General features: G+C 39.2%; 4 protein-coding genes across 5 annotated transcripts; all 4 read left to right on the top strand.

Moving 5' to 3' along the window:
* The first annotated feature begins 1202 nt into the window (after nucleotides 1–1202).
* LOC138215302 (gamma-crystallin M3-like) lies at nucleotides 1203–1933 on the top strand. Its single transcript, XM_069177383.1, has 3 exons — nucleotides 1203–1220; nucleotides 1307–1549; nucleotides 1658–1933. Exons 1-3 carry the CDS (start codon nucleotides 1212–1214, stop codon nucleotides 1931–1933), a joined length of 528 nt encoding a protein of 175 aa, XP_069033484.1. The 5' UTR covers nucleotides 1203–1211.
* A 5174-nt stretch (nucleotides 1934–7107) lies between these two features.
* On the top strand, nucleotides 7108–8304 carry LOC138215296 (gamma-crystallin M3-like). 2 transcript variants are annotated; one of them, XM_069177375.1, is made up of 3 exons: nucleotides 7108–7141; nucleotides 7683–7927; nucleotides 8032–8304. In XM_069177375.1, exons 1-3 carry the CDS (start codon nucleotides 7108–7110, stop codon nucleotides 8302–8304), a joined length of 552 nt encoding a protein of 183 aa, XP_069033476.1. The 2 variants fall into 2 exon arrangements, with proteins under 2 accessions (XP_069033476.1, XP_069033477.1); XM_069177376.1 differs by lacking the exon at nucleotides 7108–7141 and adding an exon at nucleotides 7588–7602 and having other exon boundaries at nucleotides 7685–7927.
* A 3893-nt stretch (nucleotides 8305–12197) lies between these two features.
* On the top strand, nucleotides 12198–12992 carry LOC138215301 (gamma-crystallin M3-like). The gene is made up of 3 exons (XM_069177382.1): nucleotides 12198–12272; nucleotides 12371–12613; nucleotides 12714–12992. Exons 1-3 carry the CDS (start codon nucleotides 12240–12242, stop codon nucleotides 12990–12992), a joined length of 555 nt encoding a protein of 184 aa, XP_069033483.1. The 5' UTR covers nucleotides 12198–12239.
* Nucleotides 12993–15442: 2450 nt separating this feature from the next.
* On the top strand, nucleotides 15443–16202 carry LOC138215297 (gamma-crystallin M3-like). Its single transcript, XM_069177377.1, has 3 exons — nucleotides 15443–15472; nucleotides 15576–15818; nucleotides 15927–16202. Exons 1-3 carry the CDS (start codon nucleotides 15443–15445, stop codon nucleotides 16200–16202), a joined length of 549 nt encoding a protein of 182 aa, XP_069033478.1.
* Nucleotides 16203–18800: the final 2598 nt, after the last annotated feature.

Below are 18800 nucleotides of genomic sequence, written 5' to 3'. Positions count from 1 at the left end.
TATAAAGTGACTTTTATCGATGATTTTAACTTGCTTTGGGAGTGAAGACAACTTTAAGGATGGTCTCCACCCAAATGCAACTGCCTTATGTTAACGACAAACACCTCCTGTTGTACACAACACTCACTTTTTCTTATGCTTCCTACCCACCCACATGCCCACCCTTCGTCAAACTGACCAGACCCACAGTATTGGACGTCCCCTGGGTTACCAAAGACTTTGGCAACATTATTAAAAACAGAGAAATAAAACATATATATTCATCGTTAAATATAAATGTCTGGATGAGCAAAGTTAAAGTCTCTATTTAATCCTAATAGTATTTTAAAGGGACGTAAAACATAAACACATGCAGAATGAAGCGCACATTGAGTGAATGTGGCAGTACAATTTGAGCCGTTGATTCAAACTAGCTTGTTTAGTTCAACAGGGTCATTGCAGGTGCTTCATTAATTCTGTTCCATAAAATTATTGCCAAACAATTTCTTTCTATTTCATTTAAAAGACTTTTAAAATATTTAGTATTCCATGTCAACTTCCTTGCTAAATACCACATGATAAAGTTTAAACATGCAAATACACTCTAAAACTGTTAAAAATCCCAACTCAATAATCATCACTCCATTTATTTTAATTTTTTACTCAAATTCTCTTGACAAACACCAACTCAAGGGCAGTGGGACGTTGGTTGATATCACTGGCCTTCAGGTGGTCACTGTTACATATCAAATGACAATTAAATTACTTTTAAGCCACAAATGATGGTTATAATGACCACTATTTAGCGTTGGTAAAATGACAGCTGGTTAGCTCCAATTGTTTGAGGGGAATTAAAAGGGAAATCAAACTGTAACTGAATTGGCTGTTGACGAGTCGGTTACAATTATTAGATGCGTTGTGGAGTTTGCAGCAACAATTTTTACACTATCCATAATTCACTTACATACAGGCATGAGTTCCTTTTCCATTCTTTTGAAAATATATGCACGGTTCTTCTGAAAAGGAAAACTCTGTTCAGAGGTTGTGACCCTGTTGATAAGCAACTCCAAACTCTATAGGCTTCTATAGTAGGTTGCTGGGTCAGGCCTTTGAACAATAGAGGGGCAAACAGTCTTTGTCCCTGGCCAGGTATAAATGTAACCTGTTCAGACCAGCAGGGCATCAGCTCAAAAACAGTTCTCTGAAAGATCTGTCAAACCACCACGATCACGATGGGCAAGGTAGGAAACCGTCACAGTTATTAAGTCAACATTAATTTAGTGCAACTGTGACTTTGGTCATTAAAACCCCTTAATATGTTTTTCAGATCATCTTCTATGAAGACAGGAACTTCCAGGGTCGCTCCTATGAGTGCATGAGCGACTGCTCCGACATGTCCTCCTACCTGAGCAGGTGTCACTCCTGCAGGGTGGAGAGCGGCTGCTTCATGGTCTATGAGCGTCCCAACTACATGGGAAACCAGTTCTTCATGAGGAGGGGCGAGTACTCTGACTACCAGAACATGATGGGAATGAACAGTGGTATCAGGTCTTGTCGTATGATCCCCATGGTAGGTATAAAACATACTGTAAAGTTGCTCTTACTTCTTCATAATACCCTTTTAAAATTCATCTATTTCTTAAATTAATTATTTTGTTGCCATGTTTCTTTAAAACAGCACAGAGGCCAGTTCAGGATGAGGATCTACGAGAGGGAGAACTTCGGAGGTCAGATGCACGAGCTGATGGACGACTGTGACAACATCCAGGATCGTTACCGCATGAATGACTGCATGTCCTGCAACGTGATGGACGGCCACTGGCTGATGTACGAGCAGGCCCAGTACAGAGGCAGGATGATGTACATGAGGCCCGGAGAGTACAGGAGCTTCAGGGACATGGGAATGAGTGGCACCAGGTTCATGAGCATGAGGCGCATCATGGACATGTGCTAACTGTTTTTTTTTTTTACTTCAATAAATGATATAACGTTCTAAATTCTGGTGTCAGTTGATCTAATTTCATTAGTATAACCTTTTTAGAAAAGCTAATTTACAATAAACACAAACACATTAAGCTCTAAGTTAAAAGAGGGTTATAACATTGAAACCCATCAAAATCCTCCACCACAGTAACAGTTCAATTATATTTCTTTGTCCCTTTAAACATTTGGTCAAACCAACCAAAGCCTAGAACAGGTTCTGTATGTGAAAGATTTATGTAATAATTATAGTGATGAGTGTTTTTATCTTTTTTTTTTTTTTTTTTTTTCAATAAATCACAGAAAATTGAATGTATGGGGTAGAAAATGAGCCCGAGTATATGTAGAGGTCTTGATTATTGTGCACTTTCACACCTGCAGACAATCAACCCACAGAGAGAAGGAGGGGAAGGGGGAGCTGCTCTGAGGAGACCTGAGGGTAACCTCTATTGAACATATGATGTTCAGGGGCCGATGACACAAACGCAGAGGATTATATGGAAACCCATGAGATTACTTGTAAAACTCATGTATGTTACTGTACGAAACTATATTTACCAACGTGATACTCATGTGCATTGTCATGTAAAATCATTGGAATAAAAACAAACCTCTAATTTTTATTTTTAAACATGCATTACAAATGTATGGTCAAAAATGGTCATAAAGAATATGAAAAGGCCCCAAAGCTCAAATTAAGGTCACTTTGATTTTTTTCTCCCCCCGACAATCCCTTTTTCCTGTGATGGTGTGCTGTATGCACTGTTTTTACGCAGGTTCGGTATGTATTTATATCACTTATCAATATTGCTGAACCTTTGTGCTCACTGCACTTGTTTAAAATGTGTTGGTGAAAATTTGCAGTATTTTTGACACCATACATGATAACATGTTTTAAATCCCGGGACGAGTGACACTTCTCTGCAGGATTTTCTGCAAGGTGACACTAAGGGCCCTATTTTCATCTGCCTTGGCGCAACGCAGCACCTCAATATTTTCTGGTGAGATACATATAAAAACAAAACAACTTCAAAAAATGAAATTATGATGAAAGATCTGGATAGCCTAGACTGTCCTGAAAAAAACAAAATATGGCCCATCCTGGCATCCCAGTACTGTAGTGCATGACACCTTGACAAGGTGCATCTCAGACTGGGGGCTTGAGTAGAAGTGAGGCACCTGGTCATCAAAGAGGCCATCGTTTGTGCTGCCTGTCCAACAGCAAACTCACTTTGTCTGACAATTGAATATTGATGTGTATTGATCATTGTCTGTTCAGTTCTTTAGTCTAGTGTCTATGCATAGCTATAGTAGACCTATATGCTAGCTTTACCTGGCAGAGTTTGTACTACATCTCACCTTCCTTTATTTCATGACGGAGTTCCAACACAAAACTTTTTCACAGTTGCGGTCCCTTTGAATGTTTCTCCTGTCGCACAGTGGCATCTAATCCCACAGCCCCTCACAGTGGTAAAAATCAACAAAAAGCAAACATTCATAAGCTTCAGTATCCTCCAAAGTGCATAAGAATCAGATGGGTGATGCTGTAAACAGCACCATAAGTACATTTTCTTGGTCTGTAAGCAAATTTGAAGGGGTCTAACATTGGATTTATATCTGCTTTAAGTAGGGAGACCATGGATTTTTCTAAGCTTTTCATCATAACTGAAGTCACGCTATAGGTCTGTAATTGTTGTTATTTGATGGGCATAGTTTCTTAGGGACTGGTGTAATGACAGTTTTTTTTTTCCAGAGGGAAGGGACAGTGTGTGAGTCCAGTGACTATTGGAAAACAGGGTACCATGCTGCACTCAACTCCTCCGCAAAGGTCTTCAGCAGGAAGGCAGAGATGCCATCTGGGCCTGTGGACTTTTTGGTTCACTCCTGACGGAAGAGTGACTGGACCTTGTTATCTACAGTCAGTCTGATGCAACAGTCAATTGAGATAGTTTGTAGCACCATGTTAAGTTTCTGGGAAAAGTCCTCGGTCTCAAACCTGAGTTCATTTAATTCTTTAGCTTTCCCAAGATCATCCATTGTGATAAGGTGCTTCTCACTGGGCTCCATGTTGGTTATGGCTTTCACAGAGCTGTTGGAATGAAGTTTTGTATGATCATATTTTGTTGCCGCTTTTTGTTTTCCGCTGGTCCCGGTCATGATTTCTAAAGACTACTTTCTTACTGTTAATACAATATTTCAAGTTTTTGGTTGTGTGTGTTTCTTGTTGGAAAACACAATAATGTCCTTTTTAGCAACAGCATAGTCAACACAGACCCAGCAGATGATAATGTTTCCCAAAATCCCTCAGGAGATAGAACGGTCTGGTGCTCCGGCAGACAATTTCAACATTGGAGTTACAGACCATTTCTCTCACTGTGTATTGTTTGCACCAGTTGTTGCTCACAAACACACAGACACCTGCGCCTCTGTTCTTCCCTGACGAGTTATCCTGGTCGGCCCGGATGACAGAAAATCCCTCAACTTCAAGCAGAGAGTTGGGAATGTCCTTGTTCAGCCATGTGTCTGTGAGCACTAAAACACTTAATTCTCGATGCCCTGGTGGAGATGCAGAGTTCTTCTGAGTGACCTCACGTTGCACTGTATCATGGAGGGGAGTGGCGGTTTGGTTCTCCTTCGTTTCAGTTGCTGTCTTACTCCCCCTCGTCAACCTCTTTTACGCTCGCGACTGTCATTCAGGCTGCACAGTTTTGGGCATATCCACGGTGGGAGTAATCCAGCGGAACGGAGAAACAGCAGTGTCTCCGGTGTACGTTATCGGTAGCGCACGCTGGAATTCTTTGGCATGTTGTAAAAAGTTCCAAAATAATCAGCATCAGGATTAGAACTTGCGCAAAGGTTGCCATAGGTCCTTAACATGATGTGTCATTCACAATCCACAAACAATATTTTTTAAAACACAGCACTTGTCACCTTATTGAAATGAAAAGGGTAAAATGCAGTAGCAGCAGCACACACAAGCCCCGGTCCCCAAAAGAGCCCAGAGAACAGTACAGTAGTTTGATTCTGGGAGTTAATACTCTCAACATACTGTGCTAAATTAGACGATTATAGTCAGAAATCATTCCCTGAGACATTACCAGTATGCCGAGCCTCCTTCTGGGACTGCGGACTTACTGCTCAACAGCGGGATACCAACGTAGCACATTGGACGGACTGACGCCGGTGGAGAGAGGCCGGGGTAGATAAACTGCTTGGTGGTAATCACTGAAACGAGGAGCAGCTGTGCCTGCTGAGAGAGGTGTGGTAGGGGGAGGTGACTGGAGGTGGTGAGTGGAAGGAGTCCACTCCATCCAGACAGACCACAACAAAGAACACGTGACAGACAACAACAACAGGGGTCAAACATGAGGAAGGGAGTTCTTGGGGAAACGTACAGGATCAAAACAGCGGGACAGACGGGGATCCTGACAGAGGGGCCGCTGCATCTGAAACGCGCCACCATGTTGGTTGCCTTGACAACCCACATCCCTCCTATGTCAGATGTTGTTGTTGCCAAGCCCTGTGTCAACCGATCTTCAAGTGTCTTGTAAGTTTTGTGTCTGTCCCGAGTTATTTCCCTTTGGACTTGGGTGTCAGTATTCTTCATAGTTTCTTAATTACAGCTGTCAGTGCTTCTGGCTGTTGAACTGACCATTTCAGTAAAAGAACCTTACTTCACTAGTCGAGTCTGAAAACTGGACACCCTCAGCTGCCGTCAGCTATGATAAACGTCATGGGATTAAACTATCAGCTGTCATGCCCAACACCTGACAGCTTTTTGTTTGGGCTGTTTTCGTGCTAATTTGGTGCCGTCTGAACTGACAGAGGAGATGCAGACAGAGTTTAGAATTATAAAGTCTCAAACCACATTTGTTGGCCAAGTATGTTTACACTGATAAAGAATTTGGCTCCAGCAGTTGGTGACTCTGTTGTGAGGTGTATTTCAAACGAACCCAAACGCAGACAACAGCAGAATCTCTGGTGAACCAAGTTCTTTATTTCTCCTCAGTCTGGGTAACAAACAGGATGCAGAGAAACAGTTCGTTTGCGTGGGTCCGCGCAACTCCACTCCGCGATGCAGCTGGCAGGCTGACGAACAGGCAGGCGGCCAGCACGGGGCGTTGTTCACCGAGGGAATCCCAGGGTTCTCCTCAGCACGTGAGTAGTCGGACGGCGGTGCTGCGCTGGGGAATCCCGAGTCTTCTCCACAGAGCAGCAGGCTGACCTGGCTTGGTGGGAATCCCGTGGTCCTCCACCAGCGCAGCTGATTGGCTGGATCGACTGTGTGACGTCCGTGACTCGACACAGGATAGCCAAACCTTCAACAGATGATCTCCGAGGAACGAACTGGAAGGTCTCTTCGTGCAGGTGATGCCCGTGGCTCGACACTGAACGGCAGGAAACAGATGGGGTCAGAACCGGAATCTCAAAACAGGGAGAGGGACAGACTTACGGGACGGGATGTCGGGTAGGCAACGGACGAACTGACAATGGGAAGGCAGGAGACCGGGGTATTAGTCGCAGCCGGAGGTGATCACCGGAATGCAGCACAGCTGTGCTGCCAGAGAGAGGCGCGGCAGTGGGCAGTACTCAGAGGAGGGTACTGCGGAGGAAAAAACAGACAGGGGAATGACAGGACACCGGAGGAGAGGTGATCGGGGGTTAAACAGGGGAAAACACACTAGGAACAGACAGGAATCCTAACAGACTCTCAAGTAAAACAACCTAATTCCATGATATTTATCAGGGTGACGCTTGTTTAACATTCAGCATTTATAATATTATATTGTATGAGCAGTATAATCATAATTTATGATAATCTATTAAATTATTATGTATCTGCAAGATATAATCATTTAACACACCAAAATGTATATTAAATATTTGTTTACTTCTTAACAAACAAACAAACTGCAGGCTGGAATAAAAAAAAAGATAATAAACGATAATATAGAAAAACACCAGTTGTAATAAAGTTTCACAAAATACATTAAATACAATACATTAATAAACACCATAATTGAACACATCTGTAAGGACATGTAAAGTAAATTATAGTGTGTTACACTTATAGTTCAATATCCATTTAGTCATACAGATAAAGGTGCTTTGCAAATTACTTACAGAAATGAGTATTATTAAAAAAAAATGAAACTGTACAAAAACTACAACAATTTAAATATCAACCTAACTTATCTAATAACACACTTGTAATATGGCAATAGTCATGTCTGTACAAAAAGCTGGACTATTGTGATCACAAAAAAGGATACTCATGTATAATTTGTACACTTATTGATCAAAGGGCCACACAGGTGTTTGGAAATGTGTGAAAGAGACTATTGTACATAACATTACTGTATTGTAACTTTGAAAAAAATGCTCATTGTATTGACTTCCCTATGGAACAATCCATTCTAAAGTCTTCTAGGGGATCTAGTCACATAGAAACGTAACAAATGCCCCTCAGCCCTCTATAGGCCTCTATACCATGTTGCTGGGTCAGGGCTTTACACAATGGGAGCCACTGATTCTTTGGGTTTGGTCAGGTATAAAAGTAACAGTTAAAACAGGACAGACATCAGTGTAGCAGCAGAACAAGTTCTCTGAAGAACTCACAGAACAACCATGACCATGGGCAAGGTAAGAACGCTTTCCTCATCTAATATTTTTGAATGATTATCAATTATGTGGAGCTTATTCCTCATATTTTGTTCTTTTTCAGATCATCTTCTACGAGGACAGGAACTTCCAGGGTCGCTCCTATGAGACCAGCAGCGACTGCTCCGACATGTCCTCCTACCTGAGCAGGTGTCACTCCTGCAGGGTGGAGAGCGGCTGCTTCATGGTCTATGACCGTCCCAACTACATGGGAAACCAGTACTTCATGAGGAGGGGCGAGTACTCTGACTACATGAGCATGATGGGAATGAGAGAGTGCATCAGGTCTTGCCGTATGATCCCCATGGTAGGTTAAAAACTCTATTCTTCTGTCTTTTTAAACAGAACTAAACAGTCATGGGTTAAAAAAAAAAAAACACTAACCATTTCACGTTTGATGTTTTTTTACAGCACAGAGGCCAGTTCAGGATGAGGATCTACGAGAAGGAGAACTTCGGAGGTCAGATGCACGAGCTGATGGACGACTGTGACAACATCCAGGATCGTTACCGCATGAATGACTGCATGTCCTGCAACGTGATGGACGGCCACTGGCTGATGTACGAGCAGGCCCAGTACAGAGGCAGGATGATGTACATGAGGCCCGGAGAGTACAGGAGCTTCAGGGACATGGGAATGAGCGGCACCAGGTTCATGAGCATGAGGCGCATCATGGACATGTAAAAACAGTTGTGTATGTTCAAATGAAGAGTAAATAAAATATTTTGACAAAATGTTTCTACCTGTTGTGTCAATTCGTATTAATTTAGTATATTCTTGTAACATACGACTAGAGTTGTCCAGTGATTTTCATCACACATCAACTACATACTTGGCATGTTATTGGCATATATATATATATCATATATCATATATCATATATATATCATATATATATGATATATATAATATATGTAATGTATAAATACACACACAAAACTCTTTTAAATGTGAGAATTTTAAGTAGTTAATTTCATCCCTGTTTTATCTAACATTATACAATGTATTTATATTTTATTCTTGAAATTAGCATTCTTAAAATAAACTATTCTTTAATGCAAGTTCTAGGATCATTGAGAGCTGTACAGACATGTTCAGCTAATTGCAGAGGCCCAAAAATACGTTAATAACCATGATTGCAGTTTTGTAAATGTAACCACTAATTTCATCCCAAAAATTTACATTAAATATAAAAGAAAGTTTTCCTCAGGGACTAAAAAAAATCATTATGAAACATTGGCATACAATATAGCATAATTCAAGAACAGAATGATGCTGTTAAAGATCAGCACTGCTTTGATTTTTTTAAAGATATTGTATCTGGACAACTGAGCAGACTAAAGAGATTTAGTGAGAATATTCATGATTACCAGAGGATGACTCCAATAACTCTGATGACCCTTTGACCTTTGCCTGCTGTCATTGTCAGTTCAAAAATGTAACTGACCAACACTTTGTTTACATTGTCCAGAGTATGAACCAAGTTGCTTTTGTTGATCCAGACCTTTGCCAGCCTTTTCTCTGGTACCACCATGAGTACACACAAAATATTAACAGCTAATTGGCTGACAGGCTTACAACCCCAATGGATGACCCTTTTCTATGTTTGCATTAAAATTGTACAAACCATTTTATTTTTTAGAAGCAGTGGTAGCTTTCTTCTAGCGCCAACCAAGGGGGAAACCTTTTAATATGTACAATGTCATTTTAGAAACATCGCCCCGGCTTTGAGAACTAAAATGTACTGGGTTGGACCAGATGACTACAAATTTCAAATGTTTTGTACCACTTCAGTTATTTCATACATATTTAAAGGAAACCCACCACCTTTTCTGTATTTGTGTTTCCCGTTATAGACACTTTAATATTTGTTGTAGCTCCAATATATTTTTCATACCTGTATTTAATAGGATATCTTAATAATACAAAAACTGATTACTGGTGAAATTATATAATTAGACTGTTTGTGGTGCACAGAGAAAATGCCAAAGTCAATACAAAACAAAATGTAAATAAATTACATGGATATTTCGATTACATTCACTCTTTTCTTGACTCTGCACTCCACAATGTGATAACACGTATTTTGACTAAAAGATGGTAGCTACTAATGCTACACTGTAAGCAGTACCAAGCTCACATTATGATCTCTCACTACTTTGGCATAAAAACATATTGTTAGCAGCTACATTTGCCTAAACACGATATTATAGCTATGTTAGCTTACACTACATGATTCAATTAAAATTAATTCAACTTTATTTATTTAGTAGGAAATCACAACACAAGTTGTCTCAAAGCACTTAATATAATGAGCTGTGGGCAGAAACATTTAAAATTTCATTTGAATTGCTAACCTTGAATATTTGGATCCACCCATCCATTATTCAGTCTCTCCTCAAATTCAAGCAATCTCCACAATATCTGCAGGAGCCTGCAATTATTTTAAATTCACAAAATCTTTCTGAAAAACATGTTGTCAGCATAAGCTGTGTTGAAAGTGTTACGGCATAAAGTAAGTCTTTTCAAACAAAACTTGATTTATTAACAAAAATAGCTCCTCATTTATAATCAGCACGGTTCTCCTCTCTTTTCAGCACCAAAACAAACTGTGCAGCGGAGGGAACAAAGATGAAAACAAAATATATTTCTCTGATGTGCAACATGAATATTGTCATAGGCACTTATTACATATCATTGTTTATCAGGTAATGCTAAAAAACATTGCATTTTTTTTCTTGACTTGCATTTTTATTTTAAGTTGCCACAGTTTTACCGCAAAAAACTCACTTAAAACTACCCAAATTACATCACAATTTTTTTTTGAAAATCTACCACAAAATCAAAAAATTTTGGTCGCAACAATGACAAAAAACGTAAACCTTCTTCTCAAACTGGGCCCAATGCAAAAGTTCTGAGACTGCTCCTGTTCCATATAAATGGAGCATTGCACGTGCACATTTATATTCAGATTTTACTGACACATATTTCTGGCGATAGTGAAGACCATAAAACAAAATCCTCACGGCATTACATGTTGGTGTCATTGACCTGTATCTCCAGCAACTGCAGGCTATATAGTACTTTAACTTTAACCATAGAAAAGCAATTACGGTCAGCTGTTCAGGATTTTAGCATTGTCTTGGTAGCCTTTACCCCAGATTACTGGGCACCCAGCCTGAGCTGCAAATTGTATATAATATACTGTATATAGATATATATATATATATACTGTACTGTATATACTGTATATACTGTGCATTTTATATTTTATATTTAATATGAATATTTTTACTGCTATTTTACTGCTATTTGATTGCTTTCTATTATTCTATTATTATCTATTGCTTCCTGTATGCTGCTGTAGTGAAAAAAATTTCCCCTCGGGGATTAATAAAGTAACTACCTAACCTAATCTAACCCAAACACTCTTCTTATTATCTCCCCTACCACACACTCATGGCAAATCCTTCCTGCAGCTCACCTGGACACGGCACAGGTCACTGAACAGAATGCACTCACTCCGAATAAACAGTCCCTGAGCCCAGACATCTCTAAACTGCTAACCATGACCCTGCAATTCTGCTTTAATAACCTGACAAAATCATTATCGAGATAACTGAAAGACGATGGCTCTGCTGTGATTTTGGCTGCATTTACACATAGAGCAATCAGCGACAGAATACCTTTCGTATATTTTCTCTCAGCCGGAACCACAGACTGGATAAAAAGTGTTCGTAGCTTCAGGGTCTGAAAAATTACTCTGATGCAAAAGTGTCTTAAGCTGCAATACCACCGAGTGCCACTAGAGGTCGGCACCAAAAAGCCTCCGGCTCCATAGACTCCCATTCAACTCCTCTCATCAAATACAAAGTGAATAAAATGTCTTAGTGTATCGTCAGCTTTCCAATCAGATGAGTCAGATCCTCCCCCAGCTCCTCCAAATATGGTCACTTCCTGCTCCAAACCGCTCCAAACTTGTAAAATGGCGACAGCCAATTCCCAAACATTCACTAACCAACGGGTGACCTCACTGCTTGCTGGCCACTTGGCTGGAACAGACGAAACTCAGAAAAAGGTGTTTCTCTTGCTCACAGTGCCGTACTGGCGACCCTTTAAAGGAAAGTATCAAAGATTTTACCAAAAAAGTGCTTTGAAAATAAGTACTACAGGGGTCGAAAACATTTTTAAATCTGCGTCAACACTTTTTTAATCTGTTGCTGAAGAGCGCTGAATTTGTTGTTACAGAAATACAGTATGAACAAGATACTGTATGTTTGTTAAATATTGAATACAAGAAATCTAAACTTAAATAACAATATAGAAACATTATGCACCCTACGGCTCATACACACAATTCACATTGGCCAGCCTATTCATGTATTACAAGCCCTGTTGAAAGTGCTCTCTGTAATGAGAGAAAAGGCCTTTCTGCCAGGTACCCAGTCCCTGAAAAAATAACCTCGGCCTTCTGTGGGCCTCCATGGTAAGTTGCTGACTAAAGGTTTCTCTAGGGGGAGGGCCCTGGTTCTTTACCTTTGGTCAGGTATAAAAGGAAAGGGTTAAACCAGGTAGGAAGGCAGTGCAGGAGCAATAGCAACAACTCACCTACAGCCAACATGAGCAACACCGGCATGAACATGAGGGGCAAGGTAGGAAAAGTTTATCTAAAATGCAGAAATTAGTGTTTAAAAATCAACTTTGGTTGGTGCTTTTTTGTTAACAACCTTTATGATTAAATATTTTTCAGATCATCTTCTACGAGGACAGGAACTTCCAGGGTCGCTCCTATGAGTGCATGAGCGACTGCTCCGACATGTCCTCCTACATGAGCAGGTGTCACTCCTGCAGGGTGGAGAGCGGCTGCTTCATGGTCTATGACCGTCCCAACTACATGGGAAACCAGTTCTTCATGAGGAGGGGCGAGTACTCTGACTACATGAGCATGATGGGAATGAGAGAGTGCATCAGATCTTGCCGTACGATCCCCATGGTAAGTGTAATATAATAATGGTTTCTTGTGTGCAGGGTGCACCGACTTATAGTATGATGCAATTATTTACATTTTCCTGAAATTGTTTCTGATATTACAGCACAGAGGCCAGTTCAGGATGAGGATCTACGAGAGGGAGAACTTCGGAGGTCAGATGAACGAGCTGATGGACGACTGTGACAACATTATGGATCGTTACCGCATGAATGACTGCATGTCCTGCAACGTGATGGACGGCCATTGGCTGATGTACGAGCAGGCCCAGTACAGAGGCAGGATGATGTACATGAGGCCCGGAGAGTACAGGAGCTTCAGGGACATGGGAATGAGCGGCACCAGGTTCATGAGCATGAGGCGCATCATGGACTCCTGTTATTAGAGCACCAATGTATGAAAGCATGATTTTTAATAAAATCTCCTGATTTTCTTTAAAATAATTCCAGTATTAAATATTGTTGAGTGATCTGAAACACACAACTAAGTCATGAAGTGGATGAGGATGAGACGTATCATGGTCTCGGGCTACTAGATAATTGACTACCACTAAATAAAATAATTGTGCACTATTTTAACTTTTATCAAGCCTATTGAGCGAGTGTTGCCATGAAACAGCATGCTGTATCATACCAAAATATATAATGAGACATGGACTTTAAGTTACAAAATATTTTTAGGGAAAAAACATAATAGAAAACGAATTTTAACTCTACATTGCACTTGATCTGATGAGAGTTTTGCCAATTATCGTAATCTATGAGAATAAATGCTCTCGGCATTTAACAACTTGTGAGCATTAGGCTATAAATAATCAGAAACTGAAGGAATAAAAAAGCTATTAAATATTTAAAGAAAGGCAAAATAATTGTATTCTCTTCACAAGGCCTTGATATTTCGATACCAACTTGGTTAGCCAGGATAATTCAAAAAGCGCTGGTCATGCTATAATAAAACAAAATTTAAAAAAATAAAATAAATGCACAATATTGGTATTTGGCTATTGCTGATAGATACCAGCCTCTCATCTGCACAACATACAAAACATGGGAGGCATTTTGGACTTCAAATAAATCTACTATATCTACATACTGATGCAGAGGAGAAGCTGTGGTCAACTGTGATGTAGGTAGCTACCGTTAGCATACTGATTTTAGTTGATGGTTGTTGTTACAGCGGCATAAACGACATAAACTAATCTAAATAGACATTATCTCACTAGCTTTGTTGTTTTTAGTGTGCAAGAGGGAAACTGGGCTAAAACTCCCAACTACCGCTTTGGTAAGAAACATCCAAATAGCTTAAAATGCATGTGTGCATGTTAGCAGGGCAGGAAACTATCAATACCTTCACTGAAACCACACACACTTAGTAGTTTAAGGCATTTCTTTATTACTCATATAGATCTCCTTTTTAAAAAATGTTAGATGAATTCAGAAACTCTGCGCAATGTTTTGTTCATGACTACAGTGACTGACTAATAAAGCACTTTGATAACATCAGCTGAATTTGCTTCTTTGTAGGAATGTTGCCTGAGTCTCATCCAGATACTAAAATATTTAGCTTAATTTGTAATACCAAAGTGACAAGGCTTCTTGTTTGGAATATAAAAATTGATGACCTTAAACAGAAAACCTATAGTTTGTTGAACTTTTGAGAAGATATTAGGGTGTTGTTAGCGGGAACCAGAAACTCCACCTTCTCTAACTTTGGAACAATTAGCATTGGTTAACATACAGAAAGCAATGTAATATTTACTGCAGTCTTTAATGCAGTATTTGTTTGTGTTAATAAAGATAGAACAACACAAAAAATGTTTTAAATTCATTTTAAGTCTTCATGCTGTACCTTTTAGTCAGTTACCGCTTTGCATATAAACTGTTAATTTTTAACAAGGCAGATTGGTAAAACGCTTGAATTTAACTACCAAACGTGTTCACATGTAGGAATAATATGCATAATTAAATATACACAGCAATGTCCTGTTATAGTGTTTCAGAATTGACTATGGTTGTCATGAACGTTAATTCACGAATAAAAGAGCCTCACTACTCTTAATTCTAATAGGTAAATGTAAGCAAACCGAAAAACTCAGATATCAGTTTGACAACATACTGTATATTTCTACTGTGTATATGTCCATATAAGTGATATAAACAGGTGTAGCAAGTAGAGGCCACACAAAAACACTGCAATATACTCACAATCGCAAGTCCATATTGCGGATAATATCCAAATAATCGAAACAAAGTGTTAATAAAATACCAGACATTGTTAGCCGATTTTTCAATATGTTATGCATCCAAACACGTTAATACTTTGTTGATTAAATGACCTGAGGCATATTATTATGTACACATTTTTTTTTTGTCTGAAAAAAGTCTCTCATTTTTTCAGTTTCTAAGTTATTTTTTTCCAAAATAAAATCCACATTAGATTCTGTAATACAATCTACTATTTAAACAATACATTTTAGTTGCAGTGCCCAACTAATAATACAAATATTTACAAAAACCTAAGACAGGATGTAAATTCAACATTTTAATTACACTGCCTCTAGATAATACACTGAAACGGTAATGAATGAGAAAATAGGCTTTGCGAAACATTGTCAAAGGCAAACAATTTCTAAAGTCTTTGAGGGCCAAGTTATGTGATTGTATGACACACTACCACAGGCCAATACAGCGCTCTATACCATGTTGCTGGGTCAGGGGTTTAAACAATGGGGGCCCTCTGACCCTGTAGGTTTCAGTCAGGTATAAAAGCAAGGGTTGTACCACACTGAACAGCAGTAGCAGTAGCAACAGCAGCAGCAGCAGCTCACCTACAAGTATGTCCACCACTGACATGAGCATGGGCAAGGTAAGCTTCAGAACACATTAAAATCTTAATTGTAAAAACTATAAATGTTGTAATCGATACAGAATATAGATCAAAGTAAAGGTACATTCTCTGTGTTTTTCAGATCATCTTCTATGAAGACAGGAACTTCCAGGGTCGCTCCTATGAGTGCATGAGCGACTGCTCCGACATGTCCTCCTACCTGAGCAGGTGTCACTCCTGCAGGGTGGAGAGCGGCTGCTTCATGGTCTATGAGCGTCCCAACTACATGGGAAACCAGTTCTTCATGAGGAGGGGCGAGTACTCTGACTACCAGAACATGATGGGAATGAGCAGTGGTATCAGGTCTTGTCGTATGATCCCCATGGTAGGTATAAAACACACTGTAAAGTTGCTCTTACTTCTTCATAATACCCTTTTAAAATTCATCTATTTCTTAAATTAATTATTTTGTTGCCATGTTTCTTTAAAACAGCACAGAGGCCAGTTCAGGATGAGGATCTACGAGAGGGAGAACTTCGGAGGTCAGATGCACGAGCTGATGGACGACTGTGACAACATCCAGGATCGTTACCGCATGAATGACTGCATGTCCTGCAACGTGATGGACGGCCACTGGCTGATGTACGAGCAGGCCCAGTACAGAGGCAGGATGATGTACATGAGGCCCGGAGAGTACAGGAGCTTCAGGGACATGGGAATGAGCGGCACCAGGTTCATGAGCATGAGGCGCATCATGGACATGTGCTAGACATTTTCATTTTGAAATAAAAAGTGAAACAAAATCTTGAACCTGTGGCTTTTTTCTGTTCTTTTGTCTTTTCTGTAGAACACAGAATAAAATACAATAATAGATAAAGAGGTGTCCAAACCAGTACATTCACAGCTTTACAGCAAAATTGTTATCTTGACACATTTCACAGGAAAAAGAAGAACAATTATATTCATAACATCATATGAACAACACTGTGTGAAAATGTACATAATCACAAAAGCATTGAAGAATTATGTTAATAAAAAAAACAGTATTCTGCAGCAGAAAATGTCATAAAACATAAGACACCACAAATATTTGCGGGTATCTACCTGTAGCCAATACATTTGCTTATTTTGACATACTGAAATCATAATTTTATTTGAATTTAAGAGACATTACAAACAGTGATTCATCTAATTTAACAGGTTATGAAGCTATTGAGAGAAACGGCATATACTGTATAACTGAACACAGAGAATAAGCTAAGTGGTTGTGAAACTTTTGCTGGTATATTGATTTTATCTAAAACCTTAACCACTGTTATTATTTTTAATTTATATAACCAAGTCATAAAGATTCAAACTTCATTAAGACATGCTTCACTGACAATTATTCTGCCCCATACTGAACTAAAATTATTCCACAATGAATTATAAAAAGTATATTGAATGCAAGTTGTAAGCCGCTACACGCATTGCACAAAGTAAGGCGAGGCAAGTTTATTTGTACAGCACATTTCAACAAGGCAATTCAAAGCGCTTCATATAGAACCGTTAAAAGCATCAAAACATCAGGCAAAAGAAAAGGACATTTAAAAACAATTAAGAACAGTTATTAAAACATTAAAAACAGTTATTAAAACATGAAAGTAGCTAAAAATAGAATGAAAGTTATAGTGCAGTTTAAGAAATAAAATATAGTAGTAAAATGCAGAAATGCAAGAAATTAATCAACATCCTTAAATCTGATTCAGTGAAAAGCAGCAAACAGGTGGCTATTGTAATTATGCAAACAGTTGATGCCATGGGCAGGTCGTGTGTGTGTGTGTGTGTGTGTGTGTGTGTGTGTGTGTGTGTCTGTAAAAACAGCAGATAACGTCATAAAACGGGTAGTTTGTCATTAATCAAAGATATTTGCTGCAGTATTCACAGAATTAATGCACACCTTTAGAAACGCTGAGTAACTTGAAAGTATTTTTTTGTTCAAAACCAGGAGGAGAAAGTCCAGCATCAACAAAAACAACAACAACAACAACAACAACAACCAAAATCCCTGAAATTTAAGTGATTCAGATTCAGATGTACTTCTGTTTTTGTTTTTTCAATATATTGCTACAAAACATGGAAGTTCAATCATATCCAAGGTAATCACGGATGTAAATTATATGGGAGCCATTTGATCTAGAATGATTGAGCCTGTGACTGGATGCAAAACAACTTTCCTATCAGCATTCACAAACAGAGGAACTAACGTTGAATGCTGCTGACTCATGGACTCTGTACAATAGTGCCAGTGATTGTTTGGATGTCACGTTGGGTATAAAAAAAGAGTTGAATCCGGGATGGGATCGCTATAGCCTCACTCAATCTCTCAGCCACCATGCACGGCAAGGTAATTTCCTAATAGATATTTTACCATAATTGTTGCTCCTGTGATGTTTGTGCACATTTAGTTCTTGTCATTAATTTATTGTATTTCTTGAAGAAATTGTATTTTCTTGATTCCTGTTGTTCTGGTTTTGTACCCTCATGGTTGAAATGCACTTATTGTAAGTCGCTTTGGATAAAAGCGTCAGCTAAATGAAATGTAATGTAATGTAATGTATTTAATCAAGTGCATTTCGGAGAGGACATACCCACCGGGGAGCTCCCAAAAGATGATGTAGCTTTATGAGGTTTGCAGTGGCGCTGCCAATACAAAAGGCTGAGACGTCATAAGCTGGCTAGCAGTTGGCAACATCTCTTTGGTGCAACATACAATAACAACTGTCCATTTGTCTTTGATATATTTAGTTTTTTAAGGCTAACGTTAAAAGGACACTTTGGATTGTTGGATGTGAGGTTGTGTGTGGTACTTATCTGTAGTCAGTGTATTAACAGGAGTGGATGGGAGTCGGTACGTCCCTAGCTTGGAAAAGCAGCTAGCTAATACAAAAACGTATTTTAGCCACCTAAAAAAGGCCCACTAAAAATATACAGTGGTGTGAAAAAGTGCTTGCCCCCTTCCTGATTTCTTATTTTTTGCATGTTTGTCACTTAAATGTTTCAGATCATCAAACAAATTTAAATATTAGTCAAAGATAACACAAGTGAACACAAAATGCAGTTTTTAAATGAAGGTTTTTATTATTAAGGGAGAAAAACAATCCAAACCCACATGGCCCTGTGTGAAAAAGTGTTTCCCCCTAAACCTAATAACTGGTTGGACCACCCTCAGCAGCAACAACTGCAATCAAGCGTTTGTGATAACTTGCAATGAGTCTTTTCCAGCTGTGGAGGAATGTTGGCCAACTCATCTTTACAGAGTTGTTGTAATTCAGACACATTGGAGGGTTTTCCAGCACCAACCGCCTTTTTAAGGTCATGCCACAGC

The sequence above is a fragment of the Embiotoca jacksoni genome, unplaced genomic scaffold, assembly GCF_022577435.1.
Source record: "Embiotoca jacksoni isolate LCO1_2020_lvr unplaced genomic scaffold, fEmbJac1.0.p SCAF_72, whole genome shotgun sequence".
In the NCBI taxonomy this organism is placed as follows: domain Eukaryota; kingdom Metazoa; phylum Chordata; class Actinopteri; family Embiotocidae; genus Embiotoca; species Embiotoca jacksoni.
The sequence above is the reverse complement of the archived record's forward strand: the minus strand, read 5'-3'. Positions and strand labels throughout refer to the sequence as shown.

Coding starts and splice junctions, on each gene's coding strand:
- LOC138215302 (XM_069177383.1), top strand. Junction 1,550..1,657: donor CTTGTCGTATGATCCCCATG/GTAGGTATAAAA, acceptor TCTTTAAAACAG/CACAGAGGCCAGTTCAGGAT.
- LOC138215296 (XM_069177375.1), top strand. CDS start 7,108: ATGAAACTGTACAAAAACTACAACAATTTAAATA. Junction 7,142..7,682: donor AAACTACAACAATTTAAATA/TCAACCTAACTT, acceptor TTGTTCTTTTTC/AGATCATCTTCTACGAGGAC. Junction 7,928..8,031: donor CTTGCCGTATGATCCCCATG/GTAGGTTAAAAA, acceptor GTTTTTTTACAG/CACAGAGGCCAGTTCAGGAT.
- LOC138215301 (XM_069177382.1), top strand. CDS start 12,240: ATGAGCAACACCGGCATGAACATGAGGGGCAAG. Junction 12,273..12,370: donor GCATGAACATGAGGGGCAAG/GTAGGAAAAGTT, acceptor AATATTTTTCAG/ATCATCTTCTACGAGGACAG. Junction 12,614..12,713: donor CTTGCCGTACGATCCCCATG/GTAAGTGTAATA, acceptor CTGATATTACAG/CACAGAGGCCAGTTCAGGAT.
- LOC138215297 (XM_069177377.1), top strand. CDS start 15,443: ATGTCCACCACTGACATGAGCATGGGCAAG. Junction 15,473..15,575: donor CTGACATGAGCATGGGCAAG/GTAAGCTTCAGA, acceptor TGTGTTTTTCAG/ATCATCTTCTATGAAGACAG. Junction 15,819..15,926: donor CTTGTCGTATGATCCCCATG/GTAGGTATAAAA, acceptor TCTTTAAAACAG/CACAGAGGCCAGTTCAGGAT.